The sequence below is a fragment of the Hippoglossus hippoglossus genome, chromosome 9 (genome assembly GCF_009819705.1).
Source record: "Hippoglossus hippoglossus isolate fHipHip1 chromosome 9, fHipHip1.pri, whole genome shotgun sequence".
Taxonomy (NCBI): Eukaryota; Metazoa; Chordata; class Actinopteri; order Pleuronectiformes; family Pleuronectidae; genus Hippoglossus; species Hippoglossus hippoglossus.
This window is the reverse complement of record NC_047159.1, coordinates 16,883,689-16,908,955: the sequence shown is the minus strand read 5'-3', so window position 1 is coordinate 16,908,955 and position 25,267 is coordinate 16,883,689. Positions and strand designations below refer to the sequence as shown.

General features: G+C 41.0%; 1 protein-coding gene across 2 annotated transcripts in view; it reads right to left on the bottom strand.

The window, feature by feature from the left end:
- Positions 1-22,236, bottom strand: part of LOC117768056 (EGF-like repeat and discoidin I-like domain-containing protein 3) — a 112,660-nt gene extending 90,424 nt beyond the window's left edge. For both annotated transcript variants that reach the window (XM_034596132.1, XM_034596133.1), the window contains exon 1: positions 21,805-22,236. In XM_034596132.1, the coding sequence (XP_034452023.1) occupies positions 21,805-21,868 (64 nt within the window). In that variant the 5' untranslated portion in view covers positions 21,869-22,236. The remainder of the gene's footprint in view (positions 1-21,804) is intronic.
- Between the last annotated feature and the right edge of the window lie 3,031 nt (positions 22,237-25,267).

Sequence of the window (25,267 nt, the reverse complement as noted above, 5' to 3'; positions counted from 1 at the left end):
GGAGAAAGTCTAAGCAGAAAAGAGATGTGCAGTGCTGTACTGTAAGTCACCCAGTTAGTTCATCACTTGCAGCTTACATAAGATGCAGTGTGTTCTCTCTGTCTTCTGGAAGACTTTCACAATAAAGCCCCTGGTGTGGTTTTGTTCAGTTTCTCTCTTTACTGTGGCAATCATTAATTTTAACAAGTGAAAACTCAGCTCCGCTTAAACTCTTGACAGCTGTGTGTCATAGCAAATAACGTAAATGTACAAATGATTTTCTTCTGACAGTAAACGTAGAAGACAAAATGTCTATTTTCTACTTTTCTCTCACAGTGAGATACCAAAAGGTTTGGATAAGAAGATTTTTTTTTACTCGTGACCTGCGTAAAATACCACTATAACTGGAAGCAGCGATGGAATATGTGGTGTGAACTCTGAGGAATACAGTTATTTTATAATGTCTGTGTAAATGTGGTTTAACATTAGAGGTTGCATGAAATATTCCATGTTCTTTTTCTGTATTGATTCCTTAGCACTAGCATTAACCCTATTCCCCTGTAAGGCTTTTATATTAAATATGAAAGTAGTGTTTTGATGTATCTTGTCTGTCAACAATGTTAATTAGGATGACAGTCCATTACACAGTGGTGCAGTCTGCTCATACTGTGTTGTGTCGTTTGATGGCATTGACATGGATGTTGATTGTACAAAGTATTTTGGGGAAACTTTGTTTTAATTTTTAATCTTTTCCCTGATACGTTATAATTGATTGTCCATGATACATTCATATGGAAATATGAAATACACTCTCCTGATAACAGGTTGTACTGTTGAGCTGGACACCAATAAGATAAAGCTCCCTCTGATATCATGGCTTTGTAAAGCTTATCACTCTTACCTTCACGGCCAGTCAGCGCCGTGACAAAATCAAAAAACAATCCGGGTAATGGATCGTATTCCCATTTAGCATTGTGGCATTAGGAGTGACAGTTGGCTGTCACTCCTAATGCTGGCAGCCCAGACACCACTCGCCGGGGCTGACAAATCCGGTTTATGTCTGTCAAGTGTCTCTGGTTATGAATCTCAAGCAGTGAAACTTTTTTCCTGTGTAAGTTTTCGTGCTTCTCTCCAGCACTTGGCGCAGAGAGTCATGAGCTGTTTTTTATCAGGGTGAAGCAGTTTGAAATAATACACAACCAGAGGAATTATCACAAGAAGCAGTTTAATTTAACAGAGGACTGCACTTAATTACTGTCATTCAAGTCGCACGCTTAAAATGTTCCATGTGTTTTCAGCCATAAATGAGAGGCATTAACTACCACTGTCGACAGGCCAGGCAGCGGCAGAATAAGAATGATGTGAACTGTAGCAGACTAGATGAAATGGTAATTTTAGGTAAGGTCTGTCATCAATATAAGTGACACAATCCAGGAAACCAGAATTTACACTGAAAAACTTAATTGCCAATTTATTTCATGGTCAGAATATTCAGTCAGGGACACAAATTGTATGAACATTGTATTGTTTGTATGGCAATCTGTGTACATGTGCTGTATTAGATCAAAAGATATCACATTTTCTTGTACCCGCGACCCACACACTCACACGCACAAACACACACACACACACACACGCTCACTCTCCAAACTCCAACAGAGGCTCACTACCCATCTATCTCCCACATAATATCACCCTTAAAAGTGTGCGCTCCATCACAGCAGCGCTTATTAACATTAAATCATCTTGCTGTGGAGTGGGTGGCTAACTGTGAAATGACTCACAAACACAATACCAACAATAATTAGGGAGGCATTGTTGATGCTCTTCCAAACTAATGGCAAGGAAGTGCAGTAGCATACCACTTTTTATCAAGTGCAGTGGGAAACACTGTCTCTCTGTGAGTTAATACCATCAATCCTCATTTTACTTTTTTGTCAGTGCGGGGAAGCGAGCAGGACGAAGTCCTCGCAGAATGATACGAAAAGAAACATCTTACTGCAATTCTGCTGACAACTACTGCAAACAACACTAAAGTATATATCATCATAGTATATATTTTGCTTTATGTCTGTATTTCCTAAAGTAGCAGTGAAAACACTGCCAAAACAAGTTTAAAATGGGAATATGGGAATATATGTGCTGTTCTATAAAACAGTGGTGCACGTTGTGGCTCAAAATCCAGATATGAGTTTATTAAATATTAATAATGGCTGCAGAGTGTAGGAGAGTTTGCCTAATGATGTGACTTATACTTGAGGAAAAGTTAAATAATATCAAATCTGTCTAGATTATTTTGTGCAGTAAACAGGAAATTAAACTATTTGTCTTTAAGCATGTGGTAAGTAAAACAAGCATGAAAAATTTGTTTTTCTTTTCAGCAAATCAATTTGCCTATTGAAATCCAACTATATATATATATATATATATATATATATATATATATATATATATATATATATATACTGACTGACATGACAACATAAATGTTATTTCTTCTATGTCTTTTTGGTTGTATTTCTTGGCATGTGGTAATTCCCCTTGAAAACAAATGTAAAAGGGGGATATTCAATATTCAAAAATCATAACCTTTGTGATAACCTTTGTGATGCATTGTTCTCTCACACAACACAACTGATTGAGCTGGGCTGAAACAATCTTCTTTTCTCATGTGTGCCGGATTCAAATGAGGGAAACCATAAAACTGTTTAAAATCCATAACATCGCAGACTGGGCGATCGTTTGTTGGGGGAACGTTCACCAGAGCATCGTATTGCTATTCCAAGCATAACATATAGAAAAACCCATTGGCTCAGACTGTCTACACAAAAGTGTTTTTGTAATGTGGTCAATACAGACTGCAGACATATTCGAGACGTGTGTGTGTGTGTGTGTGTGTGTGTGTGTGTGTGTGTGTTTTCGACACACAATCAATATGTTTTTTTAAAGTCTGCTCCTAAGTGTCAGTTTACAAAAACAAGTGTCAGCAGATAACATATGTTCTCAATAGTGCTATGGCCATTATTGATTGTAGATACCCAACAGAAGTTTACCTGAAGAATAAAATGTGATCTCTGATGCTGGTTACTGACGTCGTGCACACATTAAGAGATTTGATTAATTCCTCCAGCAATGGGTAGAAAACTTGTTGCATTCCATCCAGTCTGAAAACAGAACTATTCATTTACAGAATAATAATTACCATTCTTCCAGAAATAATTCCAAACTGAATGACAATTGCTGCTTTGTTTAATGAGCAGCGACCAGATGCCTCGGCAGAGAGGCTGATTTGCATGGCGGAGTGTGTGCATGTGTTCCTTTTCAGCAGGAGGATGCTCTTTCCTAAAGCATTTTTTTGCATCCCGTTTTTGTGCTTCGTGTTCTACTAAGCAGAAGAATCACCTTGTAGACACAGCTGTAGTTTATACGTAATGGTATATAAATATCTTAAACCTGGCACTCCAATCGGCAGGGGGATCTGGGTGAGTCTGACTATACAAAGAATGTGCTACAACTCGCTGCATTGGATGTATTGTGTTTCATGTGTCTGAACAAAGAAAGAAAGGATAACCACAGAAATGGTAAAAAGATAATTACTGCAACAAATCCAAAAGCTATCATACCACAAAACTCACAATATGATTATGAGGCCAGGTCCAGACTTCAGTTCCTCTGGTTTCATATATTTTGTGGTTTTGAAACAGAAAAACATGAACAATTATAATACAATTAGATAGATGGGTAGAGGACTAGAATTGCCACCTGTGGTTGTATGCCTCCACCATCCAGTGCAGTTTGAAGTAATACATGTTATCCAGATTCATATGAGGTCACCATGAACTTTGACCTTTGGCCACTGAAATCTAATTCATTAATCCTGGAGTTTTAATGTCAACATTTTAAGAAATTCCCTCAAGGCAGACTTCAGACATTGTGTTCAAGAGTCCAAATCATGTATTGTGAAGACACCATGCCTTCGACCTTTGACCACCCAAAAACGTAACCATAAGTCTAAGTGAATAGTTGTGCCAATTTTGAAAGGGTTCACTAAAGGCATTACTGAGATAATATATTTTTTACCTTGACCTTTGACACCAAATTATAATCAGTTAATCTGTACATTTAACTAAACGTTTGTACCAAATTTAAAGAAATTCACTTTGGGCTTTCTTGAGATATGGTGTTCACAAGAATGAGATGGTCTAACGTACAGACGGACGGACAACCAAATCTATCACTGAAGATTAAGGAATAATATATCTTTGCATTCAAATGACTAATGCCACCCAGTTAAATGCAACAGAGTGAAGGAGAAATTGAGGAGGTTTGAATGGAACACTTCACAGCAGAATGAAAATGCTCATCATTACCTTCACCCTCATGTATGCAAGTCAAATTCTACCCGATTGCCCGACCAGCAAATAAAAGCAAATAAGCTCCTGAGTGCTCACAGCAGACTGACCCCATTATGTAGCACAAGCACAGAAATGTTATGGTAATTTTCCGCCTCTTTCACTTCATAAACCACAGATTACTTCAATTATCTGAAAGGGAACTCAAAAGGTTAACTCCTACTGTCTTAGAAAAAAACACAAGCTACATAAATGTTCAACTGACATAGTGAGGATTTTTATTTTTCACTACCGGGTCAAATGTAAAACTTTGGCACATGTAAACACGTATGATCGGGGCCATTTACTGCAAAATAACGTTTCCTCGATAGAAATATAAGACATGGTAGATAGAACTGATTCCATCCATGTTTTGACAGACAGCACGAACAGCCAATGATAATGAGAATAGGGTCGCGCCGAACCAATCACGTGGCTGGAATAGAGGTACAAGAAGTAGAGTAGCGTGCCCTGCAAATTGTGTCTAAAGCAAGTTTCCACAGAGACAGGTAATACCACTAATCGTTTTTACCATCTGAAGCAGAAATTACAGAAATAGTGATTTGTTTTATATCGTGATATATATCGTGATATATATATATCGACTGATATGACTCATTTCCCCCAAACTCCGCTGCTTCCTGTTTTACAGGAATTGGTTCTCTATGATGCTGACTATTCTGTGGGAAAAAAAAGTATTTTAAGAAATAGTAACTGTAACAACAGTGATGATATGGGTCACATGGCTTGTTGCCACTTTACCTCCTGAGTGCACTTAAGATATTTCAGTGGAAAGAAACCAGTATGTAAAGGTTTTTCATAGGCCATGGATTTTGCAAAGGAAAGAGAACATTTAAAGGTCAACCACTATGCAGCCCTACTTTATATTCAACTGAAGGGCCTCTGAAAGAAGATTGTTCATGCGTTGACTGGGTTCATGCACATGTTCGGTGGAAAGGGAAAAAATCAAGGAGATACAGTACATTCCTGACATTATACCTATCAGAAGAGCAGATAGCTTCACGGTAAAGCTGGTAAATCTACTTTACAAAGAGGATTAAGCTGTGACCGTTAAAAAATATACATCACAAAGGCCGAGCATATGCATATTCTTTATGCTGTTAAAATAAAAATGCTTTTTTTTAGAAGAGAATAGCTGAAATGAAAAGAAGGCATCCATCCACTTCAAGTGATAACTTCTTCCATTGTGTATCTTGTTGTTCACCAAATGACACAGAATCCAAACTTGAAAGAGTAAACTAGATCTTTGTTTCCTTGCCAAGTGCGCGTATGAAGTGTAATTTGTTGACATCAAAGAAGAAAGGAGAAAACCCTGACTCATTCCACTGTATTCCACATTGTTGGTGCAGAAACAGGAGGAGGGGCGGAACTCTCACTCCTCCTAATTGGATGTAATAGCTAGAGGGAATAAGCTCGCTCTGGCCCCGGGGAGGTGAAAGCGAGAGGAGAGAGAAACGCTGTTTAGAGAGGGCTGAACATCCATGGAGGAGTAGGAAGACAGACAGTGGTCCTGGTGAGCCAGACACACACAGAGTCAACTGTGCAGAAACAGCTGCATAAAAGGTAGGGCAGACCGAAGAATGAAAATGAGCATAGAGGAATGTGGACTGGAATTAAAAGACGCCAGAGAGGGAGAGACGGAGGATAGATTTGAAAAGCATGTGAGACGGATGAATCGGGTCGAGATAACAGAGAGCACGATGGCCGCCTAGCCTGAGACAGCTTTGTGCAGGACCTGGTCCAGGGAGAAGAGATCAAGGTATTTTGTCGGGACATTTGAAGATGAAAGAAACCTCAGGTGCTGCTATGAAGTCAGTCAATTGCTGAGGGCAGTCCTTTAAACTTCCCCCTCTCAATGAGCTAAATAGATTCTAACCCTAACCAAAGAAGAAGAAGAAGTAGTGGAGCTGAGGCAGAATGTTAGTGTTTCGAGACGTCCAAGCAGGGATTTTCTCATTTCATTAACAGGTCAGTGCAGTGTTTAACGACGGAGGTTTCAAACTGAAGTCATCTAATTGCTGTGGAATTTGCTGCAATCAGTCATTTTCCTCATGGAAGATAAAAATCATTTCATACAAGCTTTTGTGGAGAGATTCATTTTGGTCAACTTTGACATGCAAATTTAAGCCGATGAATAATTGCAAACCCTTTCCACAGTGCTGATCTTTGAGGGACCAGTGACCAGAGTCCAAAATGAAAGAAGCTGTGATATCAGCTCGGTAAATCAACCAATTCCATCTACCCCGCTGAGTATGAATAGCTCTAAAAAGAGATGTAGGGGTTTTTAGTCATGCATGACTATGAGTTCGGAGGCAGTTAGCTTACCAGAAAGACTGGAAATGTGGGGGTATGTGGAAAATAAAGCTTCTTTTGTCTCATCTCCATTACTCTCACGGCCAAAAACTATGATGTAAGCTCCGAGCAAGCTTGACCAAAAACCTACAGCTGCCGTGGCCCAGAACCAGCACCCATAATCAGTGTGTTGTGGTTGAGCGTTGGTCACTGTGAGGTGGGAGGCTTCACCCAATGCAATCTTCACCTCAAAGGCTTGCTTGCGCGCACACACACACACACACACACACACACACACACACACACACACACACACACACACACACACACACACACACACACACACACACACACACACACACACACACACACAGAGTCCTCTCTTTTGAGTCCTTGTCATAAAAACGACTTCTGTTGCCACAAAAGCCTCCAGCCCAGTGCACTCAAAGGAGTGGGGATCTTTCTTCCCAGCCAGCGGTATCCTACCCTCTTAGGTCTGGGTGAGCTCAAACCACATTCTCCAGGAAAGGATTTTAATCGTTTAAGCCCACCTCCACTGCTCCTCTGACTTCATGCTGCCATAAAACTAAATTTACTTTTCAGACAGTCTCTGTTGAGATATATTCCCACAGGACTTCCAAATTCTAGATAAGGCCGTCAAGGCTAGAGTGCACTGTGTGGTTAAGACCTGAACTGTACTCAGAAAGTAACGGGAAAAAAGGAGCAGTGGCTAAAAGGGAGGGGTTAAATGAAAAAAAGAAAATGCCGGGCAAACTTATTTCTTTTCTTTATGTGTAAAGGTCTCTGTCCTTGTTAGTAACAAGCTGGTCCCCCATTCTGCCCTCTATTGCTCTCATTACTGTGCATCCTGCCTCAGCCAACTCTAAGCCCTGCAGAGGTGCGCAGAGGGCTTTTGTCTGAGGATAAGATCGATACCGCTCCTCATCTTGGGCCAGGGGCAGCGATAATGCACTCAAGCCAGAGCCTGGAGGGCTCACAGGATTTAGCAGGAACCAGGGACAGAGGACTCCGGCTTTCCTGTGGTCAAACTATTGCCCATGTCCAGGATGAATCGCATAGTTATATGGAACTCTGGTGGCATTTTAGATGCACATATCATAAAAACAGATTTCAAGGCGTATGTAAATTCATATGAAGGTGATTAAAATGATACCACTATAAATCACTATAAAACACCGTTAGAGGCAGTAGCACTACCTAGTATAAATGGCACAGGGTTATTTCTTCACAACCTTGATCACGGTCCTTTTGGAATTGATCCAACTACACGCACACAACGTACCCGAGCAACCTGCCGTGACACTGCAGGCTTAATAAAATTTACAATCGTCCAAGTCTCAGACGACCGCACCAAGTTGAGACATAAGTTAGACAACCTTTAACTATCCTTAGTTGGTCTGACATATTAAAAGCATTGATTGAACGTGACGGCATCGGCAGGTAGCCACTAACCTCTTGGGCAGTATTTCTTTGAGGTTTACGATCCCTACAGGCCTATAGCAAGAAGTAATTAATGATGGTTATTATGTTGTTTATGTTGCTGCTTATGCATGTGAAGGGAGCTTTTAAACTGTGACTAGAATAATGAGTCAAATGACTCAACATGCTAGAAGAAATGATAGAGGGATAGATATATAGGTCAAATCAATAACAGACAAGGTCTATCACAAAATCCAAAGTTTAGAATATAGATAGAATAGATAGAATATATACAAAAATCTTATTTGTACACATCCCATATACTAATTAAACCTCCATTAAAGCCATAAATAAATGATATGATCAGATGCTCACATCACTCCTAATTTTAAATGAATACAAAAACCAAGTAGCCAAATAAACAGTGTCTTAAACCCAGCTGTCGTAAAGCAGCGTGACAGAGAGGTAGAAGATCCAGGTCATGAGATGGATGGTGTTAATTAGTGTCATTCATAAACATCTTACTTCAGGTTCTTGCTCATTAAGAGCCAGCAAAGCTCATTTGGTTTAGTATTTTTACTGGATTTGTAATATTATGGAATAATGTCATTTTGGCAACGCAGTGACCAGACTACGACTCTGATGTTTGCATTGATTTTCCTTGGTAGCATTATTTACATCTATAGTAAATACTTAGCAGTATATATATACATATATCTTAAAGATGCCATCGCATCACTGTGTTCAACAAATTCTCAAAAATGTATCCAAAAGTAATGCTCAAAATGTTTTTAACAGCGTCCAAAATCCACGTGAAATTGCACATCAAGCTAACTCCATCATTATCTCTAGAATCTCAGCATGTGTGGTTGAGTGGGAGATATGACTGAACCTCCATCCTCCAAACCTCCACTGGGCAGCGGATGCTGTAGCCTCTGGCTCAGTCAACACCCACAACAAAACTCTATCTCCGTTTTCGTGGCCCCCTCCTCCTGAACACACACACACACACACACACACACACACACACACACATGCACACACACACACGCCTCTCTGCACGCTCATTACAGATGCCCTACTTTGCTCGGGAGCCAGAAGAGCCTTGCTAGCCTCATTACAAACTTGGGTACCTCCCATCTTTTGTACCTTTTTTTCCCCAGACAAGATCTGCTACATGCTTGTATCCCTGAGGTCGCATAAAGAGATTCATCAAACATGTATAAAGAAGCTCATCTGAATCTTCACTGTAACCGCTGAAGAGCAAGGTGTCTGCGTAGGAAAGTGCCACTGCACATTAATAGACGAGCAAGAAGAAAATGGGCGAGAGAAAAATGCATTTTAGTCAGAAACTGTGTCACTAATTCACAGGATTAATGCATATTCAGAAGCACATGAAGAAATCTCTGTGACCCTGTTCGTTAAATGTTTACCTCATTAGCTCTCTTGTTGTCCCGATGTTTTCCATGTGGCATTTTGGATGAAAGGGAAATTATGCCACACAAATGCACTCTGTGACTGAGCGATCCTCTGATTCAAAATTCACAAAGGATTCGCGAGTACAGAAAATTCTAATGTTTAGTCTCTTTTCGGTGCCTTTGCGAGTGTGCGGAAGAGACAGAGAGACAGCGAGAGCTTCAAAGAACCCAACACAAGTTTGATGAATCCAGAGAAAAAGCATTGAGAGGAAATTCTCCAAGTATTTATTCCTTGATCTTTACATTGAGGGAAACAGTACATACAGTATGTGGAAAATATGCTTGTTCGATTTCTTGCAAAAAATATCAATGACCAATTAATACCACTCTCATGTCTGTTTGTTCAATATGTTAAGTAGGTGGAGCTAGCAGCTAGTTAGCTTAGCATAGAGACTGGAAAAAGGAAATGTGTCAAAATTAGAATGCTGTACTAATTCTTAGGGGAAACATCAGATTCTCCAGGAAATTTTAACTTTTTCGAATAATTTTCTACGCATTTTCCATGACTGGAAATTGGTCAAATGTTTCTAGATTTTTCAAGACTCGTGGGAGCCCTGAGAAGTGCAGAGATGATCCCTTCTGGAGTTTTTGAGTGAACTTTGCCATTCTAACCACTCAGAAAACACAAAAGTCAAAGTTAGCTCTGGAGTCTAATACTACCACTAACTTTGAGTACCGAATGTGAATATTGTAGCTTTAAATGTGCACATCCCAGCTTTGTGCAGTTAACTTCCTTGCCACCGTAAATCACACTGTTTTTTACGTAAAAGCCAACATACACTGCAGCGCCTTTTAAATCTCACTATAACAGTACTTTCACATGCCACTTCTCTTTGTTTGGATCTACTTACAATCTAAACGGAGACAAATGTTGAACAGATGACGCACGTGGCATTTCTCCACAGCACCACTGCAAATGCGTGTTAGGAGAACTCTTTCTGATCCTTGGTCCACTCTGCTCCTGCTGTGCTTCACACCCACTGGCTTAAGCAGAGCATTGTGTAGAGTGAAAAGGGCAGGCCTTGACAAATTGAATTTCTGCATCCTGCTTACCTCTTGGTCAGTGGACTTCATGTAGCAGCCGTTGCTTGCTCAAAGAGCCTCGGTGCTGAGCAAGACGAGGCTTAGTGAACAGTTGCTTTATCAGTGAGAAGGTACAATCACTGGGGATTACGGAACATCTCCATTATGCATTGCTTGTTTTGTGTCAGTTTTAATCAGCACTCAGTTTATTTCGGCTGTGGAAGCAAAGTTGGCCATGGAGAATGGAAATGAAATATTAGATTGGAAATGAAGAGCTGATGTTTGACTGAATAAAACACAAACAAAATCTTGCGTCTGCTGAATGAATATATGCCACACAATATAGCACAGGCGTCTAAAACACACATCGAGGACAAATCCATCCAGTAGTTTTAAACATGACATTAAACCAAATCCTCCCCCAGCTGCAGCAGCCACAGCTACGGTTTGATGTGTTATGATTATAGCTTTGTGTGTGTGTGTGTGTGTGTGTGAGGGAGTGATATATCACACAAAGATTCCTCTTCATTGCACTGAAGCTGTTTAAAACTACACTGAACTTCTTCAACTGCTAATTTAAATGGTCACATCCTTCGCCGCGTCGACACCAGATACACAACAAGATTTACGATCGCTGTGTTCTAGATGCACTTTCAGTTTGACTCTGCCTGTGTATGCAGTGGAGCACACCTACCTACAACAGCTGAGGCAGGTTAGAGAGATCACGCTGGTAAATATTTCATACCCCTCAAACGGTGGTGAATAATAGAGAGACCATATTGTCAAACTACCTGGTTTAAGAGCTAAAAAAAAAAGAAGACGCAAAGACAAGTTCAGCACGGTCAAAGATATTAGTGGAGCTATTTTTGAAGTAAATGTCAAATGGGCAGTAACCAGTGTGTCTCCATATGGTACAGCCAATAACACATTATGTGCATTCAAATACAACATCCTATGATTTCACTTATCATGTAAAAAATGAAATTAACAGATAAAAAAGGCCAGTCAACGCTAACCCAGAAATTGGAAAATTGGATCCCCAATTTAGTCCAATGTTAGAATCAATGATAAACTAGAGCGAATACCTCTGCAAAGGCTAATGACATTTCTCACCATGTCAAAGCACTGTATGAAACACAAATTAAAATAACACTAGAGAAATCTAACTTGTTGCTCTATTGCTGCTAATGCGGTCCCACTATCATTCATAAAGTTTTTAGCATCCACAGACTCGCTTCACTGTTAATCGAGAAGGTACTTTCAACCCCAGATATTAGCAGGAATTAATTATTGATGAATCTCAATCAAATTGGATTTTCATTTCTTTTAGTTAAACCAGGATCAGTTCATTTTTCAAAATAAATTTTCAAGCAGTATAACACAAGCGGAATTTTGCCCATTGCTAAACTGCATCACTGCTCACTGGCACTTAGTTAAATTCAAATTCTGTCACAGAGTCAAAAAGACCAGCAATGGAGCTGCTCTGTGTCACTCAGCGCACACGTGACAGACTAAAGGCTGCTCCGTCACTTGTTGTCGCTGCCTCAGCCTCAGATCAACACTGCACATACTCCAATTTTATCCGGTTTCAGTCGGTCTGGTATCGCCCTTATGTCCCTAAACATAATAATTTAATCATCAGTATCATTCCTGTACCTAACAATTACCAAAATGGTGCAACTTGTTACGACTAGGGTTGGGTACCGAAATCTGTACTTTTAATCACGTTAAATCAATCGGTGCCAGATTTCAGTACCTGTGAGCGCATCTGGGTGAGAGAGTATGTATACGTGAGTGAGAGTGAAAGAGAGAATACGTTAGACAAAGAGAGAGAGAGCAAGACCATCTGACTCATCACTGGAACGTAATCAAACCAAGCTCTGTTCTGATCAGAGCACACAGTCAGAACAATGGCGAGTCAATGGCGCAGACACCCAGGGAGCCATGCACGGCACCAGGGTACAGACCCAGGGACCGTCAGAGTGCGCACAGCCCGACCACAGCTGCACCAAGGCAGACACCCAGGGAGCCATGCACAGCTCCACTATGTTTGCTCAAAGTGTTCATTTGGGTCTTTTCAAACATGTTTGGAGCGTTTTTTTGTACAGTTTCACTGGCTCTGTCAGTAATTTACTGCTCCTCTCTGTGTCTCTATCATTCACAAGCTACACAATTCAATCATAGTAAGCAAACGCTTATAGTGATGAATTTAGCCCAGGACAAATGTGATCACTATAAGTGGTTTCCACTGTACTGGAATTTCGTCGCGAGGGGGAGGCGGCACGAAATTCGACAGAGGCATATCTCTGCAGGAAAACCCCTGGTCGGACATTTGTTATACAGTGAGAATAAATTACTGAAAACAAGTACTGATGGGTACCTGTACCGGATTCCAGGTACAAGTGTCGGTTCGAATGTGAATGGCAACCTAGTTACAAGTCATGTCCTTTATGTAAGTGACAATGGACCATGATTACGCGATGGAGGTGATGATCCATTCTAGTTTTCTCAATGAGCTTTACTTTGAAGTGTAGAGGTGAGTGGTTGCATTTTACTGATCTTCATATTAAAGGGGATTTTCATTCTCTCTTTCACTACACACCCCAAGGGTAATCTAAAACATCTGGACTCATGACATTCCACTTATAAAAAATTGCACTTCACTTCTCAATGGAAAGCACATACTTCAAGCCATTACCTCAAATAACCATTCTGAAAAGTACTTGGGCATGTTCTAGGACAGTTTGCTCATTTGGATTGGAGGCTTTCAGGTGAAATTGAGCATGTGCAGATTTGTGATATCTAAAAACATGTGAATATCCTTTTTTCACTCCACCCATTAACTGATATATTCCTTCTTGCACTCAATCACTCACCAAACAGCCCCTTGTTGGCATTCAGCACAATTTCACATAAAATCAGTCTGGCTGACATGATGAAAAATGGAAGCTGTTTTAAGTTTTTGGCAAATGAGTGAAGCATGGCTACACAGCCACACTGTGAAAAACAGCCAGAATCACTGCCTAGAGTTTGTGTGATGACATTTCTGGGTTACCTCTCCAAGCTTTGAGCACAGAAACCCATACGTCTGTGCATACATTTCAATCAAAGTAAAGCACACGGCAGAACAGGTATTGACTTAATCAAATATACGTCAAAACACTGTAAACTACAGAACTGATGAGGCTGGGAATGAGATGAAATGCACAAACAAATCCTCAGATGAGGGCCTGTGTCTATTACTGTGTGTCTAGAGAGGAAAGGAAAGAGGTAATCAGAGTGACAAATTGGTGGAGAGAGTAGAGTAGAAATGGCACCTGGTGCGATAAAGTTTTACATCGGACCATTAATTGTCAGACAGAAATCACTTTTTAATGAATTACATGAACATGTACCTGTTTTTTAGCTTCATGTACAGCAGAGGTAACCAACATGTCGATCGTGTTCAAATGGTCGATCGCGACAGCCTTCACTGTGAATACCTTAACGCTCGGGCCACACTGGCAGAGCTGCGCGGTTGTCGATTGTCCACACCGGCAACGTGTCTGCTGGTATATCTACTGTATTTCCTTGAATAAAAGTTGGTTATTAACTCAACAAAATGACATATGAAGCCGAACATCTTCCGGTCTTGAAATAACAATCAAAGCCTTGTGAAAACAAATGAATGGATTCAGTCAACAGATAGGCCGGAGTGCTTTTATTTTGAAACGGGTACAGGAAGTGTTGGAAATATGTATGTGACATATTCGACAGATAAACATTGCACACAGTTCACAGCAGAATACAGAGTGAAAATGATCTTTCACCACAGTTATTAAGTTTATCTGTTGAATTTCTGTCACAGCACTTCCTGTACACATTTCAAAATAAAAGCACTGCAACATTTCTGTTGACTGAATCCATTCATATGTTTAAAAAAGGCTTTATTGTGGAATATTTGCAGGGAGCGGAGGTTGCACAGCTTCACACTGTATAGTACTGTTATTTATTAGAGTAAATATGACTACTTTTATACAGTAGTCATATTTATGGCCATTTTCAAGGCAAACCATACTTAAAAGTATGTAGCAGCTCTGCTGCAGAACATATTGTTTTACTGAGAAGCCACAAATTGTGCATTGAACATATGCTGTAAATATGAATAGTGTATATTGCACAGATATGAATGTGAATATTGTGCATTGAATAGTTAAAGTATGCTCGTACATTGAGCCTTTTGCAACAGAAATTGCAAAAAATAATAAATTTTATCCACTTAACTAGGTTTTTTGGAAGATATCAGGGTGGTCGATATCAGCTTGCATTTGGAATTGAAAAATGTAAAAGGTTGGTTACCACTGATTGTACAGTATTAACTGTAAAATACGGCAGAAGAAAAGGAGGGTTAAAGGTTCAAGTATGTTTCTCGAATGGGAATGAGAAGCGAGCGTCTCTTCCAGGCTTGTTGGAAGTAAGAACTTAAGCCACCTGCATCCATCTGATCTCATATAAGTAGATTTGGCTTATTGAAAATTCAGTTGTGTTCCAGAGCCCAGCGGAGAGACTTTATCAGACCAAAGCAAAGCTCATTGCTTTAACTCCTCAATCTTATTTTGACTGAATCAGGCTTAGCTTCAGTCGGCAGCAACTACAGCATGATTGTCCAAATAAACACAAGCAGAAATGACATAAGCTTTGGGTTTATTTCAAAAATAAGAATATACCCACAAAACCTCCACCCATTATTAACTAATTCTGAGCCTGGGTGGTCTACACACACCTGACAATGCTATACAAGTGAGAGCATTACACACAGATTGTTAGGACAGAGGCTTTAAGAAGTGGAAAAAACAATATAAATCACAGGCACATACCCAAACACTAAACAACAGAGATTTTATATCCTCATAGAGACCAGATGTTACATCGCTAAAAAATGTGTCAGGAGCTGGCTTTCTTGTAGAGATTAAGGATTCAAACATCCAAAGGTCTACGTATCACTCATGCATCCGTGCTCAGACTTTGATCTTGTTTTCTTAAAGCTTTGGTCTCACAACAAAGTTTAAACAAGCTCAAACTGATCACACGTCTGTTGTTCAACACTTCATCCAAAACAATTCATCCTTTGTATAGATGTGCTGTGGAAAAAGGTGGGTCCTTTAACTCACGGCCAAAACTAACAAAGAAAACCGGCTGATACGTGTTCGGACAGGTTCACAACAGAATGGGTTGGTCCAGAGTGTTCAGTAGCCACTTCCACCCAAATACAAAAATTGTGCTTAGCTCGCAAAATGTCTGCATTGAGATCCACCCTGATGCCTGCCAGAGATATTTGTATTCCTGTTCCCCAACTCAATTCTCACACACACACACACACACACACACACACACACACACACACACACACACACAAGCCGTCTAAGCAATAACTTAAGAGGCTGACTCACTCTTCATCGATAGAGTCAGGTGTTGACAAAAGAGATTAATTACAGAGTAAATTACATGGCCTTGCTTTACTGTTTGTTTGTTTGCAGTCAGCATACATAGTTGGTTGAATTCATACTTAAAGGGATAGTTCGCCCCAAAAGAAATTGGCTGTAATCTAATAAGGCTGCAGATAATGAGCCGGGCTGTCTCTAACCTGTTCAATAGAGGAGTATTGTCCTCTGTTCTGCTTGGAAACCTGAAGGGATAGTTCACCCAAAAATGAAAATTCAATCATTATCTACTCACCACTATGCCGATGGAGGGGTGGGTGAAGTGTCCACAAAACACCTTTGGCGTTTCATGGGTAAACAGGGTTGCAGCCAAATCCAATACAATTGAAGTAAATGCTGAGTCCTTCTTCAAACGTGAAAAAAAACAACAGAATAAAACATAAAATGCCTCCACACTGTCGTCCAAGTGTCCCTAAGCCCCGGCATTCAAACTCGACTTGAAACAGCATCATTTACACCATGTGTTTAGCCTAAATGTCCTCCTAGTTACTGCTGCAGTAACTGGAGCTATCGTGTGTTCTCGCAATACTCACGAGTTCCCCCGAGACGAGATGCAGTGAATTCATTCCCTCAAGCTGATCTTAAGATATCATGTTCAAGAAAAACAAACATACCTTCTTGCGGACACTGTGACCTTCACTTTTGACCCCCAAAATCCAGTGAGTTAATACTTGAGTCCAAATTAATGTTTGTGCCAAATGTGAAATGATTCCTTGACGGCTTTATCACCTTCACACGGCAAAAACTGTGCTTTGTGAGGTCAACGTGACCTTGATCGTTTTACCTATAACCACTAAAATCATTGAAATATTCAGTTCGTCCTTGAGTCCAAGTGAATATTTGTACAAAATTTGAATAAATTCCCTCAAGGCGTACATGAGATATGGTGCTCAAGAGAATGGGATGGACGGACAACCCCGAAAACATAATGCCTCTGGCCACTGGCTCTCGCCGGCCCAGAGACATAACAATGTTATAATATTTTGAAAATAATATTTGCTTTCCTTCTGCTGCATCTTCCCATCAGCAAAAAGTCTGATTATTGTGGTAATCTTTATAAAAATGACATTAGTTAATCTGCTGACCTGCAGCATTTAACTTGTAGATACCACCAGTAACCGAATTACTAGGATGGAAATATTTGAAAGTTCAATAAAAAACATGTTAAGTAAAGCTGGATAGTGTTTTATACCCACATGCATCACACTGCAACACCTTAAAATGTAACTTAAAAAAGAAAACAATTTGTCTAAAGAACAATTTAAGGCCAGCTGCAGCATAGAATCACATGATCTTCTAAAGTTTAAGATACAAATATTTTTAAAGACCTGAGACAAGACAGTAGTGCGTGTCAGCAATCCAGTAAGTTATGAGAGTTTGTTTGTTTTCTTCTCTTTTGCCACACACACGTACTGTGGGCTCGCTCTGTGGGCCGCCAAAAGTTGAGTCATTGATCGTGACCCAGTGGGATTACTTGAAACCAGCATGTGGTCTTTTATTTAAAACTACAAAAGGATGGGCTGCTGCATGTTCCGTCGCTGAAAAAGTGAAGTACACTCACCATGAGCTGACACCACAAACACAACAGTTTGGTTTGCAGAAGGCTCTTTCTGCTTCTTCTTCTTTTTTCTACACTGGCATTAATAGAACGATAAGTAGATCACTGTGTAAGCAGCCTTCATAACGTGCTGCATTTAGTAAACGATGGACCTTTAACAATTTTGGTTTCCAGAGTTTTGTGAATAAAAGCATCAGACATCGATTTGAGGACTTTGCATCAACATCCAGGAGCCTTGTGTGAAAAGTGGCTATTTTTACCACTGATGAGTCCTTGTGTTCTGTGTGATGTGTTCAAACACGGCTCCTTTTCACAAAGTCGTGTAAAAAAGATTGATTTAATGAGCCTTGGGAATCCAGAACTTGACCTGAAGCGCAGCATGTTGCCAACACCAACACTTCAGTTGAGTGACGCGCTTTTGACTAGAAGGATACAACAAACACATATTTCAACAACAGTGACACACTTATCTCGTTGGTGTCTAAAGGCTTATACGATTGTGTTTGCTCCAACAACTTATTTTACCACCGCGCTGTCCATCCTCACGTCAGGGCCGTATTTAAGTTCGCTGGAAAGCACTTCCTCAGCGTGTGTCCTTGCAACCTCCATAGCCGTCCCTCTCGTGCCCTCCCAATAAGTCAAGCATGAAATGTAGGCAGGACAACAGAGGCCTGACCAAAGCAGAGACAAACAGCACTGTATCCATTAACTTGTCAGCACGGCAGACAAATGAACTCTCCTTCAAGTATTAATGGGATTAAGGAGCCTCTGCAATGAAAAGCCAAGTCAACAACACAAACACACACACACACGCACACACACAATGAAAACTAAGTTAAAGACTATAGCTCATGACACCGCAGCAGCAGGAGAAGACTTCAGGGCAAACGCTGAATCCCGTGCTGTGATATCCCGTGTGGCATTTACGTATGTGTGGGTTGTTATCCAGTGACTTGCTGTGATTTCAGTGGTTATCACGTCCACTGATCTGACAGGGGTCTGCCCTCTCTACACTGATTGAAGACGGTGCCATTTAAAACCAGATTGAAGGGCACGGTGGAGGTAGGTTGCCAGCCATTGTTGTTAAAAGTCACCTGTACATCAACCGTAACCTTCGGTGTCCACTGAACATAATGAGATCTGAGATAGATGGTTATCATCGGCATTCATTTAAGAAGAACGTCCTCCTTTAATATCTCCACCTGTTTGAAAACTGTTTGAAATTAATTAAATCTTATTTAGTTTTTTTTTCAGACTTATGTCCAAAAGGCCAGAACTAGGGCTGCAACTAATTACTACTTTCGTTATCTATTATATTATTAGCCGTTATACCATTGCTCTAATTCTTAGATGTGTCTATAAAATGTCAGTAGATTGTGAAAGGCGCTGGCTTCAATTACCGAATTTAGCCCATTTGCGAATCTTTACTGGGGAAAAAAATAAAATAAATCCCCCATTAATGATCAAGAGTAATAGGGGATTAAGATTTGATTCAGACCCGGTGCATTAATACCGTGTTCTCTCTCCCTATTTCACACTGACCGCTGTCATATCAATAAAACAAAGGCAGAAAATGCCCATTAAAATCTGTAACAAAAAACAGTTTTATTCATTTTCTCTTTCGGCTCATCACCTACTTCGGAGCTCTAGCTAATACGATGCTACTACAGTAATTTGTTTACAAACCTAAGGTTGCAGTTTATTTCTGTGGTGATCAATACATTCATTATTTTTGGACAATTATGGCCCATTGTGCATTGAGTGCAGCAAAACGCTGCTTGGTGGAAAAATTTTAGTGAATTCATCTGTACTGCGTCTTATCCATTGCCATGATATTGACAAGCACTATTAAGTTACATCCAGCCAAAATGTGAATGTCTCTCATTTCCATCCAAGTCTATTGTTTATCCAAATGAACCAGATGCCATTCCTGCTAGAAGGAAGAAGCTGGAGTCTGTGAGTCCATCTGAAGCCCCAATTATTCTCCGAATCAAACTTTCTACATCGGCTTTGCAATCGACAGACTTCTTCAACTGTGTCGAGCCAGCAAGAATCTTTGAGTGAAATGAACAGTGACCCACAATATTAAGACTGATCATGATGCACCAGCAGCAGACAATCACATCCTATCTCCAGATGGCTGTCCATTTGCCACAGAGGCTCTAATTGCACAACCATTAAAATCAAGAGCGACTAAAATTAAGATGCATGAAAATCCATTAAAACTGTCTCTGTGTGCACCAGCACAAAAGAATCGTACATTTCCATAGAGCGGGCGCCCGCGAGTGCAGTCATGTGCTTTGTCCAGGCGGACAGGCACGGTCCCAAACAATGTGTGAGAGTCAGCACCAGTAACCAACCGGAGGAAGTGATGTATTGCACACTGACTTGGAACAATGCGGTCTGTTTTACCTGAAGGCGAATGTTTCTACCCCATCAATTTGTTTCAGTGGACAGAGGCGGCCTGCGACATCCTCGATAGTGTTTGTCCGAAGGCGCCTGCTGCCTTTGAGCAATGACAAAAGCCAAGTAGAACGTTGCTTTTGTAGAATTAAAAGAGACGTCGGACGATCAAATCACAGTGGATTCTTTCTGTCTGTTTCTTTGTAGGAAGGGAGTTTGAACGCTTTGGAGCCATTTTCAGTCTGACTCTGTGATGCTCTTTTTTCTTTTCTCCCTCTTTAGAAATATTTAGAATAGACCACCTATGCTGTTAACGTTGCTAAAGTAGCTGCCAGCTCGACCATTGTGGCGAGAAGCATGATCACACGCAGATCAAACACTGTTAACACCCTCCGTCTCCTCGTCGAAGCGGCTCCTCGCTGTGGATGAGGTTACAGCTGGGCTCAGTTTGGAAACAGATGGACAGAAATCCCATTGCAATAGCACACATTTTTATTGGATATGATTAATTGGGGAGGGGGTTGGTTCAGGGTGTATTTTTAACTTGCTGAGCCTTGAAACAAGTGGACCCACAGCACCACGGCTCCCTGCGTTTTTTTCCCTCTGTATTCATTATTCCAGCCTACCGGGAAGTATTATGGTCTTGTAACGGCTGACTCCGAGTTGATACCGCGAGGCTGAGGGAGCCGTACAAACTCCGCTCAAGGCACACTCCAGCTGTAGAGACAGAGGTCTGTCTGACATGTGTGACTCCTGAGGCGAGCATGTCGCTAAATGAATAGAGACAGGGAGGATGGCATGACCCACTTCCATAAGGGCTACGCTGCTTTCTTTCCCCCAAAACCCCACAGGTACAGTTCGGCACTGTTCCAGGGAGAGAAGATGTACAGCTGGCAAAAAAAGCTGAAATGTCTCCATCAGCAGACAAAACGGAAGGGCAGGGGAGGATGGGAGATGGCCTGAATGCTGATTCACTGGGTCAGGTGGATGCAAAAGCTTCCACCAGCCTCCTCTCCACAGAAAGCAGCCTGACAGCTTCTGGGAATTACAAGACTTGCAATGCGCAATCAACCCTCTTGTGATGTCATCCTAGTCAATAATATTATAGCCATGCAACTAATGCAGGCGGCTCTGAGGCATATCTCCTCTTGCTGATAACATGGTCTGTGTCTGAAGCCAATAATTCAGTTACTTAAAGGGGGGGAAGTGGCGTCTTTTTTTCCCCCGTTCTGTCTTAATGGAACGGGGCCATGTACAGTAGGATATCCCCGGACGCACAGCCCACTCCTTTATCCACGGAAGCATCAGGGAGATAGATGGAGCAAACAGCTGAGGATTATCAGCATGAGGGCGCACGGAACACAGGAGCAAGAGCGCGGTTCTACCTTCAGATGTGCGCTCCGGGTGCACGGGCTGATTCCTCTCCATGCAGGCGGAATTACGCACGAGTCAAGCGTCCAGTCGCGCGTTGGATTGACTCAAACAAGTGTCTTATAAACACACAAATAAACAAAACTGGCCAACGAGGTCGCGCGCGCAGCCCTGCATCAACAGAGCGGTCACATTCCACGAGCTCTCTCCACAGACGCGCGCTACATTCTGATCAGCGGGGGCTCGATCTATATCCACTTCCCATATGTGAGGACGCAGCCATCGCTACGGATCAGTTTGTGGTACAGGAACTGTTTATCCGGTCGTGATAAATGTTTCTTTTCCCCCACTTTTCTCTCCCCACTCACCTTCCACACGCTGCGGGACAGCGGCGCTCAGGCACAGGGCGATGGACAGGAGCAGCGGTCCCATCCTGTCTCTGTCTCTCTCTGTCTCTCTCCCTCTCTCGATGGACAGGTCTCTGGACTTCCAAGGTTACGGGGCCAAATAAGCCAAAAGTTCTCCCTCCTCCTCGCGTCGCTGCAGGGTCTGGCCCGGGAGCTGAGTGCGTGGAGTGTGCGTGCGTATATGTCCTCTCAGGTGATGGCCGTGTGCGAGGAAGTCTGCGGAGAGTAGAGACGCGCACTCGCCTCTGCCGCGCAGGAACAAGTGAACGATGCCTGCCAGGTCCACCTCTCTCTCTTCCCCCCTCTCTCTCTCTCTCTCTCTCTCTCTCCTACCGCAGTGGTGCGATGTGCTGGAGGAAAGCGACGTGTGCGCTCAGCGCTACCGGACAACTACTGTCAAAGCACCCGCAGTCAGAGGAGCCATCACTTCCTGTCCACACCTCCACAATAAAACACGCCAATTAACACTCCTAAAAGGTTCAGTGTGTGAGATTTCGGTGAATTGGCAAGAATTAAATATAAAATAATGTTTTCACTAGAGTGCTCCATTGTTGTTTTCTTTGCCCTAGTATGAGCCCTTTATATTTAAATACTTTATATATTACGGGTCCTCTCTACGGAGGCGGCCATGTTTCTTTTTACAGTAGTCCAAACTAGACACCTTTTGAGTTTTTATGACAACTGAAGGTTACCACTGGTTCTCTTTCATGTTTGGAAGGGGAGGGTGAGGTGAGGGGGATTCAGCTGCAACGTGCAACTTCACTAAATTATACACACTGTACCTTTAAACCTAAAAAATCCTTTCTATTAAAGGGGCGGTAGCAGGGGTGGGATCAGGGGGGCACTGGACCCAGCTGAAATCGGACTGGCCCCTTAAGTGCTTCCATCTTCAACAGTCTCTTTTTTGTTTGTTTGTTTGTTTGTTTGTTTGTTTGTTTGTTTTTGAATGCATTTGTCGCTTACTTACAACAGTGTCAACAGTTTTAATTGAGAATAAAGCTGTAATATTATGAGAATAAAGTTGTAATAGTACAAGAAAAAATATTGCATGCATAAAGTCGTAATTTTAGGCTACGCGTCATTTTAGAGACTATCGGTGTGTTGCCTGCGTTAAAATGAGGAATATGCAGCATCTTGTTAAGTTATACTTTAGTATCGGTCTCAGAATAACGTAATACTTAATTTTGCTGAGTTCTTTATTATCTTAATATTATCACTACATTCTCAAAATCTCCGTTTTTTTTTAAAAACGTGGTTCTAATATACTGTCACGCTTACTAAAAATACTACTGAGAACTATGACGGGTTGATAAGAATTTTCTATGGTATTTTGAAGTACACAATATTTATTATATTAAATGGTGTGTAGCTTTGCTATAGAGTTAACAGTAAACAAGGAATGACCTAAATGTGCACCTTACTGAATTAGAAATTGTGGATGGATGTTGGACATCTGTGTAAATTGTGGCCACCTTTATGGCCCCTGATTTAAAAACATCTACATTTCTGAAAAATATACACATAATGACACAATTTTTTTATAATGAGGTATGATTTGGCAATACTATGCAGTTTTACTGCACACAGTACAAGGCAGAGTCTGTGAAGGCTTAGGTTTATATAGCATGCTGTTCACAATTATTTTTTATAGAATTTAGAAACAAAAATCCACAATTTAGCTGCCCTTATTTTCAAAATAAATAAAATGTAATGATAATAACACTATATGTAACCTTGTTGTTTTCAAAGTACAACCACTAGACAGCCCCATTAGGAAGTGTGGATTGACAGCTTCCAGGACAGAGTGACCTAGGGATGTGTGAGCTTCACTGTCGGTCACAGTAAACCAAGTGGGGCACTCATTGATGGAGACAACTCCTCCTCCCTTCGCCTCCTCCTCCTCCTCCTCTCGAAGAGCACGCTTAAAAAGCCAGCTGCCGAGCTGGAACTTTAAATTGTGTATAATCAGGCACTTCAGCCTTTCCTTAACCTCTTTTTTTCATCCCACCACTGGTTCCCCTGTGAAGCCTCAGGAAGTCGGACGCTCCCTGATGAATTTAGTCATTTCAAGTAGGCCTACCTTTTCTCTAGAAGGCCTGAAACAACATCTTTATCCTAAAAATAGAATTTAGAAGTAAATGAAATAAGACATGATGTTACCTAGACAATGTCAGTTACTTTGTTTATTGTGGTGTTGTCGGTGGTTCCTGGAAAAGACAGGTTTAAGAGTGGTGTCACATTATTGTCAATGAAACACTGAAATCAGCTTTCCCATGCTTATATTGACTCCATGAATGACATTAACACCCACGCAGACATGTTCACGGCTTATAGACTTTGCTGTTTTTGTTACTTTAGTCATTCTAGCTCCATCGATTCAGACGCCACCGACACAACCATGATAAACCTGGAATGTGAAAGACTGTAGGTATCTCGGCATTTTCGAAATTAGATTATTTCAAAATTTGATTATTTCACACAAGGCTGGCGCCACACTGGTTGTTCATGCATGTGTGCTATTTCAGTCAATTGGATTTTGATGGAAACTGAGGTTGAATGAATCAGACAGTTTCACTTTGGTGATTTTAGATTTACACTGATCAACCCCACATTATTATTATAGGCCCAATCAAGTGGGTGAAATAGTGCATATCTGTCCGGTCCAAAAGACATTTGGAGCTCACTGTTCTCCATGAACCATTATTTATACAGTGATATTTACTCTTGAAAATAGGAGAGATGGAAGTACAGTAGTGGAGTTGAATGTTTTTTTTCTGATAGTGATAGTTATTTGTATCTTTTTATCAATAATTGGAATAAAAAAAAAAATCGTTATCTGTTTAAAACCATAGTTCTGATTTCTATCTTTTCATTCCACACATTTTAGTAAGAATATTCGACAGCTGAAGAAAGAACCGGGCGAAGCCGATGTCATCATCCGACATCCCATAGTTACTTATCAGTCTGACCTTGAGGCGTCCCCGAGCTCCTCGTCATGAATCATGGAAGATATCAAGTGTCTTATGGTTTAATGTAGATAGAGACCTATAAGTGCATGCACTTGGTCAAGACTAATAAATCATAGGCAGTAGCCACAGTAAAGTCTGCTATCATCTTAATAAGACGCCGCCCGCTACTTCTATGATCGCTGCACCTCCCATCGTTTCAGGTTACCAGGCGCCGTACCATTCTCGGTGGTAAATGTGGTTCCTTTAAAATGCATTATCACTACAGAGGATTATTAATAAGGAGGAAGCCACAACTGTGAGCTGAAATGTCTCAAACAGCATCAGTTACAACTTATGAATCCACGACGGATATCTTATGATATGATATGATGAGTTAATTCAATGGTATAACCTATTGTTTGGAGTTGGATTAAGCTATAAATCAGATTTTTTTTTTTTTATATCCTTTTCATAGT